Here is a 16,254-nt window from a genome sequence, read left to right as displayed (position 1 = left end):
AAATCCTTCATCCACATTTTGCATTGTGCTAGGAAATACATTTAAAAAAATTCTCTCATTAATTTTTTCTGTCATATTGATTTTTGTTATTGTTTTGGGGGAAATTGGTTTGAGAAAGTGTAAAAATTTCAGTTTATTTGTATATCTCCTCTTTGGCAGATAAAATTATAAAATTAAAAGAAATGAGCAATCAAAAGGGGAAAGCCCAATTGTGCTTGCCTCAAAAACAAACATAACTCTTACCTGCCACCTTCTTTTTTTTTTTTTTTTTCACGTTTATTTATTTATTTTGAGAGAGCGAGAGACAGCAAGAGTGGGGTAGGGTTAGAGGGCGAGGAAGAAAGAATCCCAAGCAGGCCCCCCGCTGTCAGCATAGAGCCTCATAAAGGACTCGAACCCTCTAACTGTGAGATCACGACCTGAGCCAATATCGGGAGTCGGGATGCTGAACTGACGGAGCCACCCAGGTGCCTCTGCCTTCTTCTATTAATTCTTCTGACATCTTCTACAGTTATGTCTTGAAAGATCTGATATGATCACTTAGCCTTTTATTCTTGTTTCTAAAATCTATACCAGACTATCTCTGGGGTATATGGGACATCTCTTTGTATTTGTAGGATTTGTATTAAACATTGGGTATATTCTTCTCTATGTTTTATATTGTAAAAATCTTCCTGTTTGTTATCCATCCTTAGTCTCTGACTCACTTTGTAAGTGTTTTAGAAGCACTCTTTGAAAGGCTGTCCTAACTGTATAGCTTCATTTGCTGTAGGGAGGGCACATAACGTTGACTGAAGCCTTTCAGTTGGTAAGTAAATAGATTGGTCTGATGGCATTTTTAAGTTATTTTAATTTTCTAGTACAACTCTGAACCTGTGTCTTCAACTTAAAGAAGAAACTGGTTGTGATTATGCACGAGTACTTTATTTTATTGTTTTTTATAAAAATAGTATGTGACTTTTGGAAATGTAGTATGAAGTAGAAAATACAAAGTAGAAAGTAAAGATCATCCATCATCTCTCTACTTAATGAAAAATACTATTAACATTTTACCATTTTCTTTCATCCTTTTTTGCATGCATTTTTATCATGTTAGATCAGGATACAGTATCTTTCTCATTTTCTACATATAATATTATATCATAAATTTTCCCCTTGATATAATATGATGAGTCATTAAGAAATCTTTGTAAATGGGGCGACTGGGTGGGTCAGTCAGTTAAGCATCCGACTTCAGCTCAGGTCATGATCTCACACTCCGTGAGTTCGAGCCCCATGTCGGGCTCTGTGCTGACAGCTCAGAACCTGGAGCCTGCTTCGGATTCTGTGTCTCCCACTCTCTCTGCCCCTCCTCTGCTCATGCTCTGTCTCTCTTCGTCTCAAAAATAAATAAAAAACATATAAAAAATAAAAAAAAAGAAATTTTTGTAAATATATTTTAATGGTTTTATAGAATTTTCTTGTTTGAATGTACCATATTTTATTTAATGGTTCCCGAAAAGTTGGGCTTTTCATTTAATTCCAGTTTTTGCCAATTAAAAATAATGCTCTAACCTTTTTTCTGTGTCATTCCAATGTGTGTATTTTCATTTATTTCCCCAGGATTAATCAAATCTTAGAAGTAGAGTTACTGGATAAATGAATATCAACATTTTTGGCCAGTTGATACATGTTTGTAAACTATGCTTTCCTGAAACTTGTGCAGTCCATAATCTCATAAATAGATCATCCTGCTACTTGTTTCATTTCAACATTATGATTTTAAAAAATTTTTTTTTTAACATTTATTTATTTTTGAGACAGAGACAGAGTATGAACAGGGGAGGGGCAGAGAGAGAGGGAGACACAGAATCTGAAACAGGGTCCAGGCTCTGAGCTGTCAGCACAGAGCCTGACGTGGGGCTCGAACTCTCGGACCGAGAGATCATGACCTGAGCCGAAGTCGGACGCTTAACCGACCGAGCCACCCAGGCGCCCCTCAACATTATGATTTTTTAAAAAGATTTTATTTTTAAGTAATCTTTACACCTAACATGGGACTTGAACTTATAACCCCAAAATCCTGAGTTGCATATTCTGAGTGAGCCAGCCAGGTGCCCCTATTATTAATTTTTGACTCTTTCAGTTTTAGAGGCAAAGAAAAAAAAGTATCTCACTTTTTGTAACTCACATTTCTTTGATTCATTATGAAGGTGAACATTTTTTTTAAGTTTATTTATTTATTTTGAGAGAGAGAGAGAGTGAAAGAGAGAGCATGCAAACAGGGGAGGGGCAGAAAGTAAGGACAGAGAGAGAATCCCAAGCAGGCTCCACACTGTCAGCGCTAAACTCAAGTGGAGCCTGAACTCACAAATGGCGAGATTGTGACCTGAGCCAAAACCAAGAATCGTTCACTCAACCGACTAAGCCACCCAGGCGCCTGGAGGAGGGTGAACATTTAAAAAAAAAATTTAGTTGTTGCCATTTCTCTTAGAATTGAGTGTTGGTATTTGTTGTTCATTTATTAGGATCTTTGTGTTTTGTTTTTATTTAAATTTCTGTGGGCTTTTTAATATATTTTTTGTCATATTTATTTTTGAGGACGATAATATGTACTTTTTTCATACTTAAATCTATTGTTTTCCCAATTGCTTTAGGAAATACTTTATTTTAAAGTTTATTTCTTTAGTTGGAGAGAGAGAGAACACGAGTAAGCACTTTGCATGCAGGCAGGGGAGGGGAAGAGAGAGGGAGAGAGAGAATCCCAAGTAGGCTATGTACTATGGGTAGGGGAGCCTGATACGGGGCTTGATCCCACGATCTGCAAGATCATGACCTGAGCCAATATCAAGAGTCCGATGCTTAAGTGACTGAGTCACCAAGGCACCCAAGAAAATACGTTTTAATCCAAAGACTAGAGGGCTATTCACCAAGGTTCTCTTTCTTCTCTCTTCCTTTTTGGGTTGATTCTCTTTTTTAAAAGTTTTATTTGTTTTGAGGGATCTCTATACCCAGTGTGGGGCTCAAACTCATGACCCCCAAGATCAACAGTCTTATGCTCTTCCTACTGAACCACCCAGGTACCCCAAGGGTTGATTTTTTTGTAATTCATTCTGATGTATAGAGTTTAAAGTTTAATTTGAAGTCTGGTAGTAGATTCACCCCTCCATACCTAACTAATCATCTTATTCCTTTTGTTGCTTCCATTTTGTGATGCCACATTATCATGTGTTACATTTTTGCCCTAGGAGGACATCAGGGTAAGATAGTATTTTGAAATTTCCTTCTCAGTCTTTCCTCCTCTTGAACTATTCTTTTGAGGATTTTCTCATTTGGAACTTTTATGTATTGCCCTGCTCCTCTTTTGGCTCTATTTTTTCCCCTTCTGTTTTCAATTTTCATTTCTACACTTCCAGAATTAAAAAAAAATTAATCCACATGTGAATGCTTAAAAGCCAGCTGTACTGTTCTATTCCTCATTGTATTCCCTGTGGCCTTTATTGATTTTTTAAATTATAAAATTAAAACTAGCTCTTAAATTTGTTTTATTTATTTATTTTGAGAGAGAGCATGAGCAGGCGAGGAGTAGAAAGAGGGAAGAGAGAGAATCCCAAACAGGCTCTGTGCCATCAGCACAGAGCCCAGTGTGGGGCTCAAGCTTACTAACTGCAAGATCATGACCTGAGCCCAACTCAAGATTTGGGCACTTAACCCACTGAGCCACCCAGGTGCCCAAATTAAAACTAGCTCTTATAGAAAATTTGTGAGATAAGGAAAAGCACAAAGAAGAAAATATTCTTAGCATTTAAAGATATCCTGGTATGGTTAAATGTTATACTATATAGAATTTACTAGAAACTATATAAGATATGTAGTATAGTATATGTATATATAAAAATACATACGAAACACTCATAAATATGTATGTGAAATTTTTTTACCAAATGGCAGTAGTATATACATACTATTTTGTTGTGTGCATTTTATCTGTAATAATTTAACGTATCTTAAATATTCCTATGTGACTTAAATTTTAACTCATCCTCTAGTTATTTGACTATACACTAAATAAATTATGTGAAGGAATATCCTATACTTTCAAAAGTGATTGAATTTCAGAGTGACAATGTGGACAGAATATTTATTATTTTTGTTAAGATGCCAGTGTGTATGTATGTGTGTGCTCATTAAAGTTGTGTCAGCCACTGCATAATTGTTTTGTGAAGGTTGAGTGAGTAAAATCAAAGACAAATAGGTAATATATAGGATGTTTTCTAGGGAGCCTAAATGGTTTTGGCCACTTGAGGTCTTGTAAAGTCAGTAGGGTTGCAGTCCTGGAATTGATCCTTAAAAAGAAGGAATCCAGAATTTTTAAGGCAGGAGGAATTAATTAGATGCCAAATCAAATTTGTGAAGTTGATGGCTATACAGTTAGTGCAGTTAGAAGTCAAAGGGGGTGGGCCTGGATCCAAATTGCAGTTCAAGGCACATCAATCTGAGACTGGAGGGTACAGGTAAGGTGTGAGGAAAAGCTGTAGCAAACAAGAGGCTGGTAAATGGAAAAGAGGCTCTGGACTAGAGAAGAGGAAGGGGGATGATGGTAAATACCTAGAAAGCACACATTAGCGCTTTAAATTTGCCACTTTATGTGGATGCACCTATATGATCTGTAGCTTTAAATTACTGCAGAGCTGAGCAGCATAACCTTTTTTTGGGGGGGGGGAGGAGTCCTCAAATGTATGTGGTTTGCATCCCCAGATTGTTATGTTTAATAAAGTTTAAATATTCAAGATTTTGTTGGACTGTAGTGGGGAGAGTAGATGAAAGGAGTTATTTCCAGAGAATTTTGAGAAATGATGAAACCACCAGGATGTCAGAGTATTGTCTTTGGGGAAAATATCTCCTTATTCTTGCTCTTTCTTGGAAACTCAAAAGATTATCCGACAAACTGTGTGGCAGCTAGCTACCCCTGTGTGGCTGGAGCAGAAGGTCCAGTGGGCCGGTAATGAGAGAGAATGTGAGAAAGAGTGATTAGACCCAGGGAGGAAGGCCTTCAGTAATAGGAGGCTTAGGATTTGGACTTTATCTTGGAAGTATAAAGTTGGCATTGAGAAAGAGGGAGGTACTATATAAATACCGATTTGTTATCTTTTCAGCTTTTTTTCCCCCACATGTGCCACAAATACTTCTTTTTCTTTTTTCTTTTATTTTTTTATGTCGAAAATGTAATTTTAATGGATAATTCTTCATCTTACATAGAAGCACAACAAAATATACCACATTCTGAAGAAACTCCAGACGTTGTGAGAATAAAGAGTAGGGGAAACTCAGATGGGCCACAATATCCATTACCTTAAATTGCAAGAAAAAGGTTCCAACCCACAGGTTAACATTTACATACTTAGGACTGGCTACACTGATGTCTTAAAAATAACAAGGATCAGAAATTAGATACGGAAACGGGTGGGAAAGAACAGTTTTTCTGAGGGGAGGAACTCTATCAATGCAGAAAAAATTACTGAATATCAAGCAATAGCTCTCAGAGCAAATACTGAAGGATGAAAATAAGAATCATGAACTGAGGATTTGATGTTCACAAAGGAAGAAACCTTTCGGATGACACTTATGCAAGCTGGTTGCTTGAGGTCTGCTCGTGAGGTCTACAAGGAAGACTCATAAATGTCTCCGCAAACCCCAGATGGTTATCAGATTGGTGTTTCCTAATAGTATCATACACTAGTGGTCACACATGGAGTTTTCAGACAAACACTAAGAAAGAGGTCATACCCGAAATGCCAGACAAACAAGTGTGGCATAACATGTGAGTCCTACACAAAGCCAGTCACAACGGCTGCTTTGCTGTGACTCTCCTGTACAGTAATTTTCAGACATCATGGCAAGACACTAATGATCATCTAACTAATCAGACAACACATACCTCAAATTTCTAGGAGGTAAAAAAATACCAGATAGCAATGCTTTATGCATGCTCAGGGCCAGCTTATAAATACTCCATTCAGTGATATCTTAACACAAGTTTGCATCGGTGAAAAGAAACTGGCAAAATCCACCTCTTGTCATTCGACTTGTCAGATGGTGAAGACCAAAACAGAATGTTCCATCAGTTTTAATTTTTAAATACGATTGTCACATTGGGAAAATGAAACACAGTAAAATAAACTGTACAAAGGCAAAGTAGAATAACAAAAAATATTTTACTACAACATGAGATTTACAGAAGTTTCCAGATAAGCCATACAAAATGGTCACAAGCTTTTTTTGAAGGAAGGATTCTACACTTGACAGCAAAGTCACAATGTTATTAGTGAGAGCTGTGATGTCTGTTTAATGTTCTCATTTTGGTTCAAACAATCAAGCTTGTCCATCTACAGCATCTAAATAAACTTAGACTTGGCTAGAGAGCATATTCTAAAGAACTGGTTAGATGCTTTTATCCAATGCAATTAGATCACCATAAAAAGGGGGAAAGGAGCCCATAAAATTAAAACTACCTCTCCCCCCCCCACCAAAAAAAAGATAATAAAGAGAAAACACCCACAACCCTTGCAGCTAACCCTGACCACTACCTTCATTCACAGTGCTTTATACTTTAACCACTATTGGGGGAATGAATAAAAGCAGAGAGGGGCCACTGCTTTTAAATGTTTCACAACAATCCAGATGGTACTTCTAGCCTCTGCTCATGCTTTACAACAGTGAATCAGGACAAGACATAGATTTGCTAATGTGCATTTAATCACCAAAGGACTGAAGATGTCTGGGCTTTTATTCTGTAATGTTTCTGTGTCCATTAAATGCAAACAAAAAAGGAAGAAGTCTTGGCAGAACAGGAGAAGTGATGCACACTTGATGATCAGATCGATTTTAAATATTATTCATGGCATATAGCCTATCCATGCTCTAGCCGTTTCTGTTGCTTGGGCTTCGTTGGTCTTCCACTGCTCTATCATTTGCTAATGGATCATCTGGATTGGGAGCACTTAACAATGCCTGGATCGATAGCAGAACTGTGCGAATCTGCAGTGCTGGGAACCACTTATCTTTCAAAGTATCTAAACATACTCTTCCCAACTTGTCTACATTAGCATGATAAATTTTGCTCATGAAACATACTTTAGGGGCTGCCATTGGGTATTCTTCTGGAAGGAATAGTTGACGTTTAAAAGTCCCTCCCTCAAAGGGGGAATCCTGGGGGCCAGCAATGACCACATGAAAATAATGGGCGTTGCTTTTGTCAGGTTCTGCTTTAATGCCAGGAACTGGTTCCGCCAGCAAATGCTGGGTTTCCTTCATAATCCTGCGGGGCAGCCCAGCCATCTTGTCAGATCCCGAGTTCGGCTTCTGGTCTCGACTCTGGCTCCACTCGCCTCGCACACCTAGTTTTCTTTTTTTAAACCCATATGTGTTCCAATCAAGAAGATTGAAAAACAGATTATTATTATAATGGAAATTTCTTTTTTTTTTAAAATTTTTTTTTTTCAACGTTTATTTATTTTTGGGACAGAGAGAGACAGAGCATGAACGGGGGAGGGGCAGAGAGAGGGAGACACAGAATCGGAAACAGGCTCCAGGCTCTGAACCATCAGCCCAGAGCCTGACGCGGGGCTCGAACTCACGGACCGCGAGATCGTGACCTGGCTGAAGTCGGACGCTTAACCGACTGCGCCACCCAGGCGCCCCTATAATGGAAATTTCATTTGAAATTAATTTTCATTTATAAAATTGATAGTACTTTTACTAAAATTCTGTAAACACAGAGTTGAAAACTTACTAAAAGAGGAGAAGATAAAGATAATTAGGCTATTAACTCTCTACTTTCCTACTACCAGTCTCACAAGTTTATGTCCTTTGTCTTTTGGCTTAGGTGTTTATTGTTTTATGAAACTTGAACACGGTAATATACTGACATTGTGGGCCCCCTTTGAACATACTAATACGTTAGGTTGGTGCTTTATCTTCTATGTAAGAATTAGTGAATGAATCAAAAATGTGAACTGTCTCATAACTAGAGTGTTCCATAAGAACAGGGATCTTTTCTGTTTATCTACCAGTATATTCTGAGCACCACGTATAGGGCTTGACTCATCAGAGGCAGAATAAATAGTGTTGGGGGAAATAAAAGTCTATGAGTGATTTCCAACCCCAATCCCAGGTTGGGATTTCCTATTGTTTTCATTTCATGGCATTTCTCTGTCTCTCCTTGAAGTTATCCTGTGTTAAATGAAGGTAGATTAATTTAACATGTTGGAAAATCTGGTGAGGTTTGTTAAGATGTTTGAAAATATTCCATTTTTTAATTTGGTAAATTGCTAGTGAGTATTCCCCTTGACTTTTGTGATATTTATGGATTGTCCAGTTCAGGTGCACATAGTTTCCTTAATAGCTGATGCATTAAAAAAAAAAAAAAAAAACCAGGCAAATGGTTATGTCTTCATGAGTGGTGCTGAATGTAAATCAGTGGGGAAGAGCCGTGCTGAGATTTCTATGCTGAGTAAGTAAACGGAAAGGCTGGCTTAATAGCCACACATCTCCCTCCTGCATATCGGCTTTGTAGTTTGTACTAACCATATTTCTTCCTGAGGAGGATGACCATTTCCACCTGTGTATAGACTTTTGGGTCTCTTGAAAGAGTTAAATTTCAGATGTTACATTTTTGAGCCTCCAGAGACTACTGTAATAATTAGAAAATAGAGTTTAAAAAAGTATAATATAATTTGTTCTGTTTTCTTTCCATTTTATTAGGTAAAAAAGCCCCAGTTTTATTTAGTAAAGAAATGATTGAGTCAATGAAGGAAGGTTCAGTTGTTGTGGATTTAGCTGCTGAGGCTGGCGGAAACTTTGAAACCACGAAGCCAGGAGAACTTTACGTTCACAAGGTATAGGAAACAGCTGCTTCTCTCTGTGGACAATGTCCCATGGCTCACCATAGTGATTTGCAAGAGAGTATTTATGCCTCAAAGCTCAAAGTGTTCAGAGAAACTGAGGCCTGAAATTTTTTAAAATTAAAAATAGGCACATTTAAAGCTCTTTTTGAAATATACTGTTTGTGAGATGTGTGCATATTTACAAAGATCATAATTTCACAGCTTAGGCTTGGCTATGACTGCGAATTGTCCTAGCAGGAAGGTGAACAGACCGGATTAGACCTTTCAGACTATATATTTTTGTTCACTTAGGGAGTTACTCACATCGGCTACACAGACCTTCCCAGCCGAATGGCCACTCAGGCCAGCACCCTCTATTCCAACAACATCACCAAGCTCCTGAAGGCCATCAGCCCTGACAAAGATAACTTTTATTTTGAAGTGAAAGACGACTTTGACTTTGGTACAATGGGTCATGTCATTAGAGGAACTGTAGTGATGAAGGTAAGAGACCCAATCCTTCCTGCATTTTCATTACAAATGTAGGTGTTGTATGTAGAGATAACTTAAAATCTTTAGGGGCACCTGGGCGGTTCAGGAAGTTGAGCATCTATCTGACTCTTGATTTTGGCTCAGGTTGTGGTCCCAAGGATGCGGGATTGAGCCCTGAGTTGGGCTGCCCGCTGGGTGTGGAGCCTGCTTGGGATTCTCTCTCTTCCTCCCTCTGCCCCTCCCCTGCTCACACATGTGCTTGTGTTCTTTCTCTCTCTAAAATAAAAATAAAAATCTTAAAAGAAAAATTGTATTTAATTTTCTTTAATGTTTATTTATTTTTGAGAGAGACCAAGCACGAGCAAGGGAAGGGACAGAGAGAAAGACATAGAATCTGAAGAAGTCTCCAGGCTCTGAGCTGTCAGCACAGAGCCTGATGTGAGGCTCAAACCCGCGGACCGTGAGATCATGACATGAGCTGAAGTCAGACACTTGGCCGACTGAGCCACCCAGGAGGCCCAGAAAAATTATATTTAAAAGAACAGCTCTTTCCCCCCCCCCCAGCACTGTCACTATCTTCTGTGTTTCTGAAATGCTGGATTGACTTTTAACATTGTTTTTCTAATTTCTGTTAGGATGGAGAAGTGATTTTCCCCGCTCCCACCCCAAAAAATATTCCTCAAGGTGCCCCAGTAAAACCGAAGACAGTGGCTGAGCTGGAAGCTGAAAAAGCAGCTACGGTCACGCCCTTGAGGAAGACCATGACTACGGCTTCTGCGTATACAGCAGGTGAGGACCCCCTTCCTTAGGGTTGAGTCCTAATTATTTGGATTTTGTAAGAAATGTATCAATTGTCAAAATTAGCGAACGAAATGCTGTTCTCCTTTGGATTCCATTAGGAAGTGGGCCTGTTAGAAGCGAGTTTTCATAAACGTGTTACTTGTCTCACGTCTGTGGCATTATACAGGTGCTCGCCAGATACTGGAATGAATGTGTGTGAAAGCATATACAGGCTGTTAATGCTTTTCTTTCATAGAAAACATTTAAAATATAGCTGTTAATAGCTTCATCTTCCATCAAATATATCGAGTAGTGATGTGTGTTGGATTGTGTTGGTTTTAAGTGCCCGTAAATGTAGTTACTTATTTATCTATCTTCGTGGGTTGTAAAACATCACTTGTGATCATCTGCACATCGGGGAAGCCTAGGGAACCAAACGTTTGCATTGAAGAATCAACAGTACGATACAGATAGAGCCCTTGAATGTTTGTCTAACATCCTAGTTATTTACCTAGTAAAAAAATTCAGGTTTTAAATTTTCATTTCTTTCTTTACAATTGAACACAAATTCTCTGCTTTTCAGTTCATCTTAACGAAAACATTAAGCAGTCACTGTAAAAGAGTGATAAATATTCATTCTGGGTATGAATTATTTGAGTTTGAAATATGGTCATTTGGTTTTAAATTGGTTTCTCTCATAGAATGAATTAAAAATATTTAGATCTACTTAGAGCCAAAGCAAAAAGAAAAGCAAACTAGAAAGAATTAAGGACCAGCACCAGGCACACAATTCTTGTAGCCTCAGCATTCTCCAAATTCCCATGCGAGCCCAGATGTTTGAAAGCGAAATGTGTAATTCTCCTTGAATAAAGAGCAAGTCTCAGCAAAATGACTGAAAAGCCTCTAGTTCTGAACATGGTGAATAAATGGGGCCATGTCCCGACTTGCACTTCTTGTCAAAGAAAAAAAGAAACCAGCTTATTGTACCTGCAGAGGATTTTTGGAAAGATTGTAGATTTCCATTTCTCTTTGAGATTTGTCAGGAAATAGAATGAGGCATATATGATGGTTTATTTTTCTAGGTTTGTTTTGTGTTAAGTCAAGGTTTATTGCATTTTAATAGATATGACAATAGCATATTCTAGTGAATAAAAGGATGGCCATATACTTGTTTTTCTTTACCTTAAACTTCCTCCGTAATAATAAAAACAAGTATTTTTCTTTTACATGTGTGTTAGGAATCTATTTGAATAGTATTCTTCAAAGAATATGATTTACTTTTTTTCCTTTCTTTTTTTTCTCTTTCTCTTCTTTTTCCTCTATTACAAAGACTATAGAAATAGCATATTTGACATTATTAAATATGTTATAGAAAAGACATTAGTTTGTTAAATAGTTGATTAAAAAAACCTTCAGATATGTGATTTTTATCTTAGATGCCCAACAAAGATGGATACTTTAGTGCTTCTCAATTAATGTAGTCCTTTAATGAGTGGTAAGCATTGCACTAAACACTTCATATGCCTTAACTTATTTACTTCTTACAAGACCTCAGTGAGGTGCACATATTATTTATTATTTTCTTTTTCCAGCTGAAGACAGAGAGGGTTAATAATTTTACAGATAAGGATACTATAGCACAGACAAGTTAAGTAACTTGCCTGAGATCACACAGCTAAGGAGCAGTAGACCCAGGATTTGAACGAGGCATTCTGGCTTATGAAACCATATATATATTTTTTAAGCTTATTTATTTATTTTGAGAGAGAGAGCTCAAGGGAGTGAGAGTGCATGTGAGTCAGGGAGGGGCAAAGAGAGAATCCCAAGTAGGCTTTTCACCCTGTCAGCGCAGAGCCCGAAGTGGGGCCCATCTCACAAACCATGAGATCATGACCTGAGCCGAACTCAAGAGTTAGACTGAGCCACCCAGGCGCCCCATGAAATGTATTCACCACAGCTCTATACAGCTTCTCTGATGTTTAGCTAGAACACAAAACAGTATTCTAACTCTACCTCCAGATGGTTAATGGGCCATGCATTGGAACCCTGGAAATTTTATATGTGGGTAGGGAAATATAAATTAAAACTGCAGTCTTATTACATGATTTAAAGTAAACTTAACGTCAATTTCTAGATGTTCTAGCTGTGCCACTTAGAAAGAAGTAGTTCATATCAAGGAAAAAAAGTACCTTATTTTAGAAAGCTGAATTCCAGCTCCCTGGTCCCCCATTAGCATTATTTTTACTGACCACTAGGTAACCCTTCTGTTGCAGAACAGCCATCCACATGTTTGCTATTAGGAAAGGCAATAATTAAAGATGTATGTTCAGAGCTGACTTTGTATTCTGCACATTCTTAATTTAATTTGTTTTTTTTTTTTTTTCCTTTTCTTTGTAAAATCCTGTTTGCTGACTTGGTGTTGAGGCTGGAGCTGACTGCCCTGGCCAGCAGTCCAGTCCAGATTCAGGAGCAATTGCAAAACTTCTGTCCCGGGTGGGTGGAAGCCATATGTTTTGGGGAGGTGCTGGAGTGAATGAAATCCTTCCTACTCTTTTAAAATCCCTCTTCCTTAGCCAAATCTGAGTGACATGAAATTGGCTTCAAAAAAGTCCTGTCTTGTAAAGGTTGTGTCTTGCCCAAGTAGAAATGCTTTTTGGTAGATCTGTATAGGTCTGTAATTCTGGAACAGAAACACTCGTATAAACACATGTGGCATTGTCAATGGAAATTAAAACAGGGAAGAGGACAATGGGGAAACTGTTATTCAGGTGACTCATAAATTCTACTAGATCTTTATAGCTTGTTTTATTTTGAGAGGTGGCAGTCAGGAAGTTGAGTTTGTTCATAATACTTTTAACCCCCCCCCCCCCGACTCCCATCATGAAATGTGTAAAAAATCTCATTATTGGCAAATCTCATTATTGGGTGCAGAATTTAAAAGGATTGACTATTTCACATGCTTGTGTGTATGTGCGTGCATGTGTGTGCTTTTAATCTTGAGGTAATTAATTGGATGTCAGCTCACACTCTTCTCTTTCTGTAGGTCTCACTGGGATTCTGGGTTTGGGCCTTGCGGCGCCCAATTTAGCCTTTTCCCAGATGGTGACCACTTTTGGCTTGGCCGGCATCGTGGGCTACCACACTGTCTGGGGAGTGACCCCTGCTCTCCACTCACCACTGATGTCTGTGACTAATGCAATCTCAGGTTTGGTCCTCTCTTGTCTTCCCTCATCTTAGGTTTTCATGGGCTGTTCAATTCTCCAGCCGCTTTCAGTGAGGTTTATAAAGTCTTTGTTTACACATTGTATGGCTTGGCATCTGAGGCGGTGGTTGTGGTGATTTGGGCTCCCACAGGGGCAAGGATGGGGCCAGAAGTAAGGGGCTGAGCAAGTAAGTGTCAGGCCTTCGGGCTGCTCCCATCTCAAGCAGTGCAGAACCATTGTTATTTCTTTCAATTATAATTTCCTTTATTTTTATTTATTTATTAAAAAAATTTTTTTAATGTTTATTTTTATTTTTGAGAGAGAGAGATACAGAGGACGAGTAGGGGAAGGGCAGAGAGAGAGAGAGAGAGAGACACAGAATCTGCAGCAGGCTCCAGGCTCTGAGCTGTCAGCATAGAGCCCAACGTGGGGCTCGAACTCACAAACCGTGAGATCATGACCTGAGCTGACGTTGGATGCTCAACCTACCGAGCCACCCAGGCGCCCCTACAATTTCCTTTAAAGAAGGGATTCCTGTGATATAATTTGGAAACCACTGTTTCACAGAGTTATAGTTGTGACATCCGTTAGGAGCTCTTCTTAGATTCATCTAAACGTTCAGCTCAGCAAGTCTGCGCGCAGCAAGCCATACCTATCCTCAGGTTCACCATGAAGGCTTTGGAACAGGAAGCCCAGCTGGCCAGCCAGAGTAGCATCAGGCATTTCTTTTTGGTGTGAGTCTTGATGGTGGTCTGTGCAGCGGTCCACACAGTTGTCCAGGAGCTGGTCTCTTTGGCCCCCTGTGATGACTCAGATCTAGGAATGAGACCCACCCTGGACCTGCCCTGGCTTGGAAGTTTCATGGCACCAGTGCACAGCCCTGACAGCAGTGCTGGAGGCCCAGCATCCGGGGTCTCTGCACGGAACGTGTCTCATTCCCAGAGGCACTGTACTCTGGAAAGTTCAAAGTTACGGCTCCACCATCATGTATTTATAGTTCGTGCCAAGTTACTTCCAGTTCAGAAGCAGTTTATCCACTTTTTGATAATGTTATTGATTTATATCTTTATCGGAGGAACAGAGCTAGAAAGTTAAAGGAAGGCTGAATTTTTATGCAAGAGGAAAAACATTCGTTAGCTTTTTGCCCACAATAGTACTTGAGTGACAGTGTTGTGTGGGAACGTTCTCCTTTGTGTCTATACGTGTGAGATCCTGCAGCTATGAATTGGGTGTGGCTGTGTCACTATGCCTGTTCACCATCTTGATTCTTTTTTCTTAGGGTTGACTGCAGTTGGTGGGTTGGCACTGATGGGAGGACATTTGTATCCTTCCACAACTTCTCAGGGCCTTGCTGCTCTTGCTACGTTTATTTCCTCAGTCAACATTGCAGGTACGATGGCAATGGTGGTAAAAGAACCCACGGTGCTGTTTATGTATGTATGTATGTATGTGATCTCTATACCCAACGTGGGACTTGAACTCATGACCTCAGGATCAAGAGTTGCATGTTCCATGCTCTTCTGAATGAGTCAGCCAGGCGTGCCCCTCCCCCCCCCCCCAAGTGCTACTTTTAATGGAGACATGAGAAGCAAATATAAACTGATATAGACATTTGGAGTGTTAGACATTCTGATTTTAAGAATTTAATTGTGCCTTTAAAAATGGTCTCACTCAGATCATAAATGCTCTCTGTGAAGAAAAATTATTTTGCCCACTTGTAATTTTTAGAAACCATTTGATAAAAGAACACCCTCTTCCCCTGTGCCCCGAAATAAACAAACAGAATGATTGTCTTGCTACAGGTTAACTAGAAAGTTATTGAATGCATAGTTTTGAATTAAGTTGACTTGTAGCTATCACCGTAACATCTCTAAATGAGTATACTTTTAGATAAAATTTTAGCCTTTTGCCTTATCCTGGCCTGTGTTCCTGAAAACTGAAAGCCTGGCCCATCACTTGTATAAACTCATTTGATGCTATTTTGTATCAAAAAATCAGTTAATATGTCCAAGAAATCTGGTGCCTGTTAATATGGCATTTTTTTTCTTTTATCACTTAATATAGGTTTAACAAACAGAATAACTTATTAGAAAAAATTACTAGCCTTTGATCTTTTGCGTTCCCAAGCTGTTTGAATGCCTGTTTACTTGTAGTCATGCAGAAAGAGTTGGTGCTCCACCCTGGTCACAAATTTTGTTTTTGAATATAGGGTTCCCTGCATTCAGTGGAACTGGCTTGAGTAATAGCCTAACTTAATTTTGAGCTCTTAAAATGTTACTTAATATTATATTTATCCTTAGGTGATAAAGATGTGCTTAAAATAGGAAAAGTGTACCACTTTAAAAATCATGTTGCTAAATGAGATACCTCTTTCTGTTTTATATTTACTTTGATAAGGTGGCTTTCTGGTGACCCAGAGAATGCTGGACATGTTCAAGCGTCCCACGGACCCCCCAGAATACAACTACCTATATCTGCTCCCTGCTGGCACCTTTGTTGGAGGATATTTAGCAGCTCTCTACAGTGGCTATAACATTGAACAAGTAAGAGGCTGTTTTGAGGATTTTTAATTTTGCCACTGTGTTTTCTTTCCAACTAGATTTCACATTATCGTTATCAAAATTCAGGCTCTGACAAGCAAATATAATAATAACTCTAGAAACATCTTGGTCAAATGGAGCATTCCTATCCCCTAAGAATCCGTACCCCAGATTCTAGTGACAGATTTGCCTGCTAACTGAATGTGCTAACGTGGGTTTCCCTGTCTGTCCCTCAGTTTTTCAACATTTATTTATTTTTGGGACAGAGAGAGACAGAGCGTGAACGGGGGAGGGGCAGAGAGAGAGGGAGACACAGAATCGGAAACAGGCTCCAGGCTCTGAGCCATCAGCCCAGAGCCCGACGCGGGGCTCGAA

General features: G+C 39.0%; 2 protein-coding genes across 4 annotated transcripts in view; one reads left to right on the top strand and one right to left on the bottom strand.

The window, feature by feature from the left end:
- NNT (nicotinamide nucleotide transhydrogenase) overlaps nucleotides 1-16,254 on the top strand; it is a 96,022-nt gene that overhangs the window by 40,001 nt on the left and 39,767 nt on the right. For all 3 annotated transcript variants that reach the window (XM_047092863.1, XM_047092871.1, XM_047092852.1), the window contains exons 8-13: nucleotides 8,743-8,876; nucleotides 9,177-9,368; nucleotides 9,992-10,145; nucleotides 13,180-13,341; nucleotides 14,619-14,729; nucleotides 15,737-15,882. In XM_047092863.1, coding sequence (XP_046948819.1) covers nucleotides 8,743-8,876; nucleotides 9,177-9,368; nucleotides 9,992-10,145; nucleotides 13,180-13,341; nucleotides 14,619-14,729; nucleotides 15,737-15,882 — 899 coding nt within the window. The remainder of the gene's footprint in view (nucleotides 1-8,742; nucleotides 8,877-9,176; nucleotides 9,369-9,991; nucleotides 10,146-13,179; nucleotides 13,342-14,618; nucleotides 14,730-15,736; nucleotides 15,883-16,254) is intronic.
- Nucleotides 6,650-7,317, bottom strand: LOC124521774 (ubiquitin-conjugating enzyme E2 N-like). Its single transcript, XM_047092885.1, has one exon. The coding sequence runs from the start codon at nucleotides 7,315-7,317 to the stop codon at nucleotides 6,901-6,903; it is 417 nt and encodes a 138-aa protein (XP_046948841.1). The 3' UTR covers nucleotides 6,650-6,900.

The sequence above is a fragment of the Lynx rufus genome, unplaced genomic scaffold, assembly GCF_022079265.1.
Source record: "Lynx rufus isolate CCGP_SWC_20201006 ecotype Redwood Valley unplaced genomic scaffold, mLynRuf1.p SCAF_1, whole genome shotgun sequence".
NCBI lineage: Eukaryota > Metazoa > Chordata > Mammalia > Carnivora > Felidae > Lynx > Lynx rufus.
This window is presented reverse-complemented; position numbering and strand designations above follow the sequence as displayed.

Bases quoted from the DNA above. Each gene is read 5' to 3' on its own strand.
- LOC124521774 (XM_047092885.1), bottom strand. From the start codon at position 7,317: ATGGCTGGGCTGCCCCGCAGGATTATGAAGGAAACCCAGCATTTGCTG.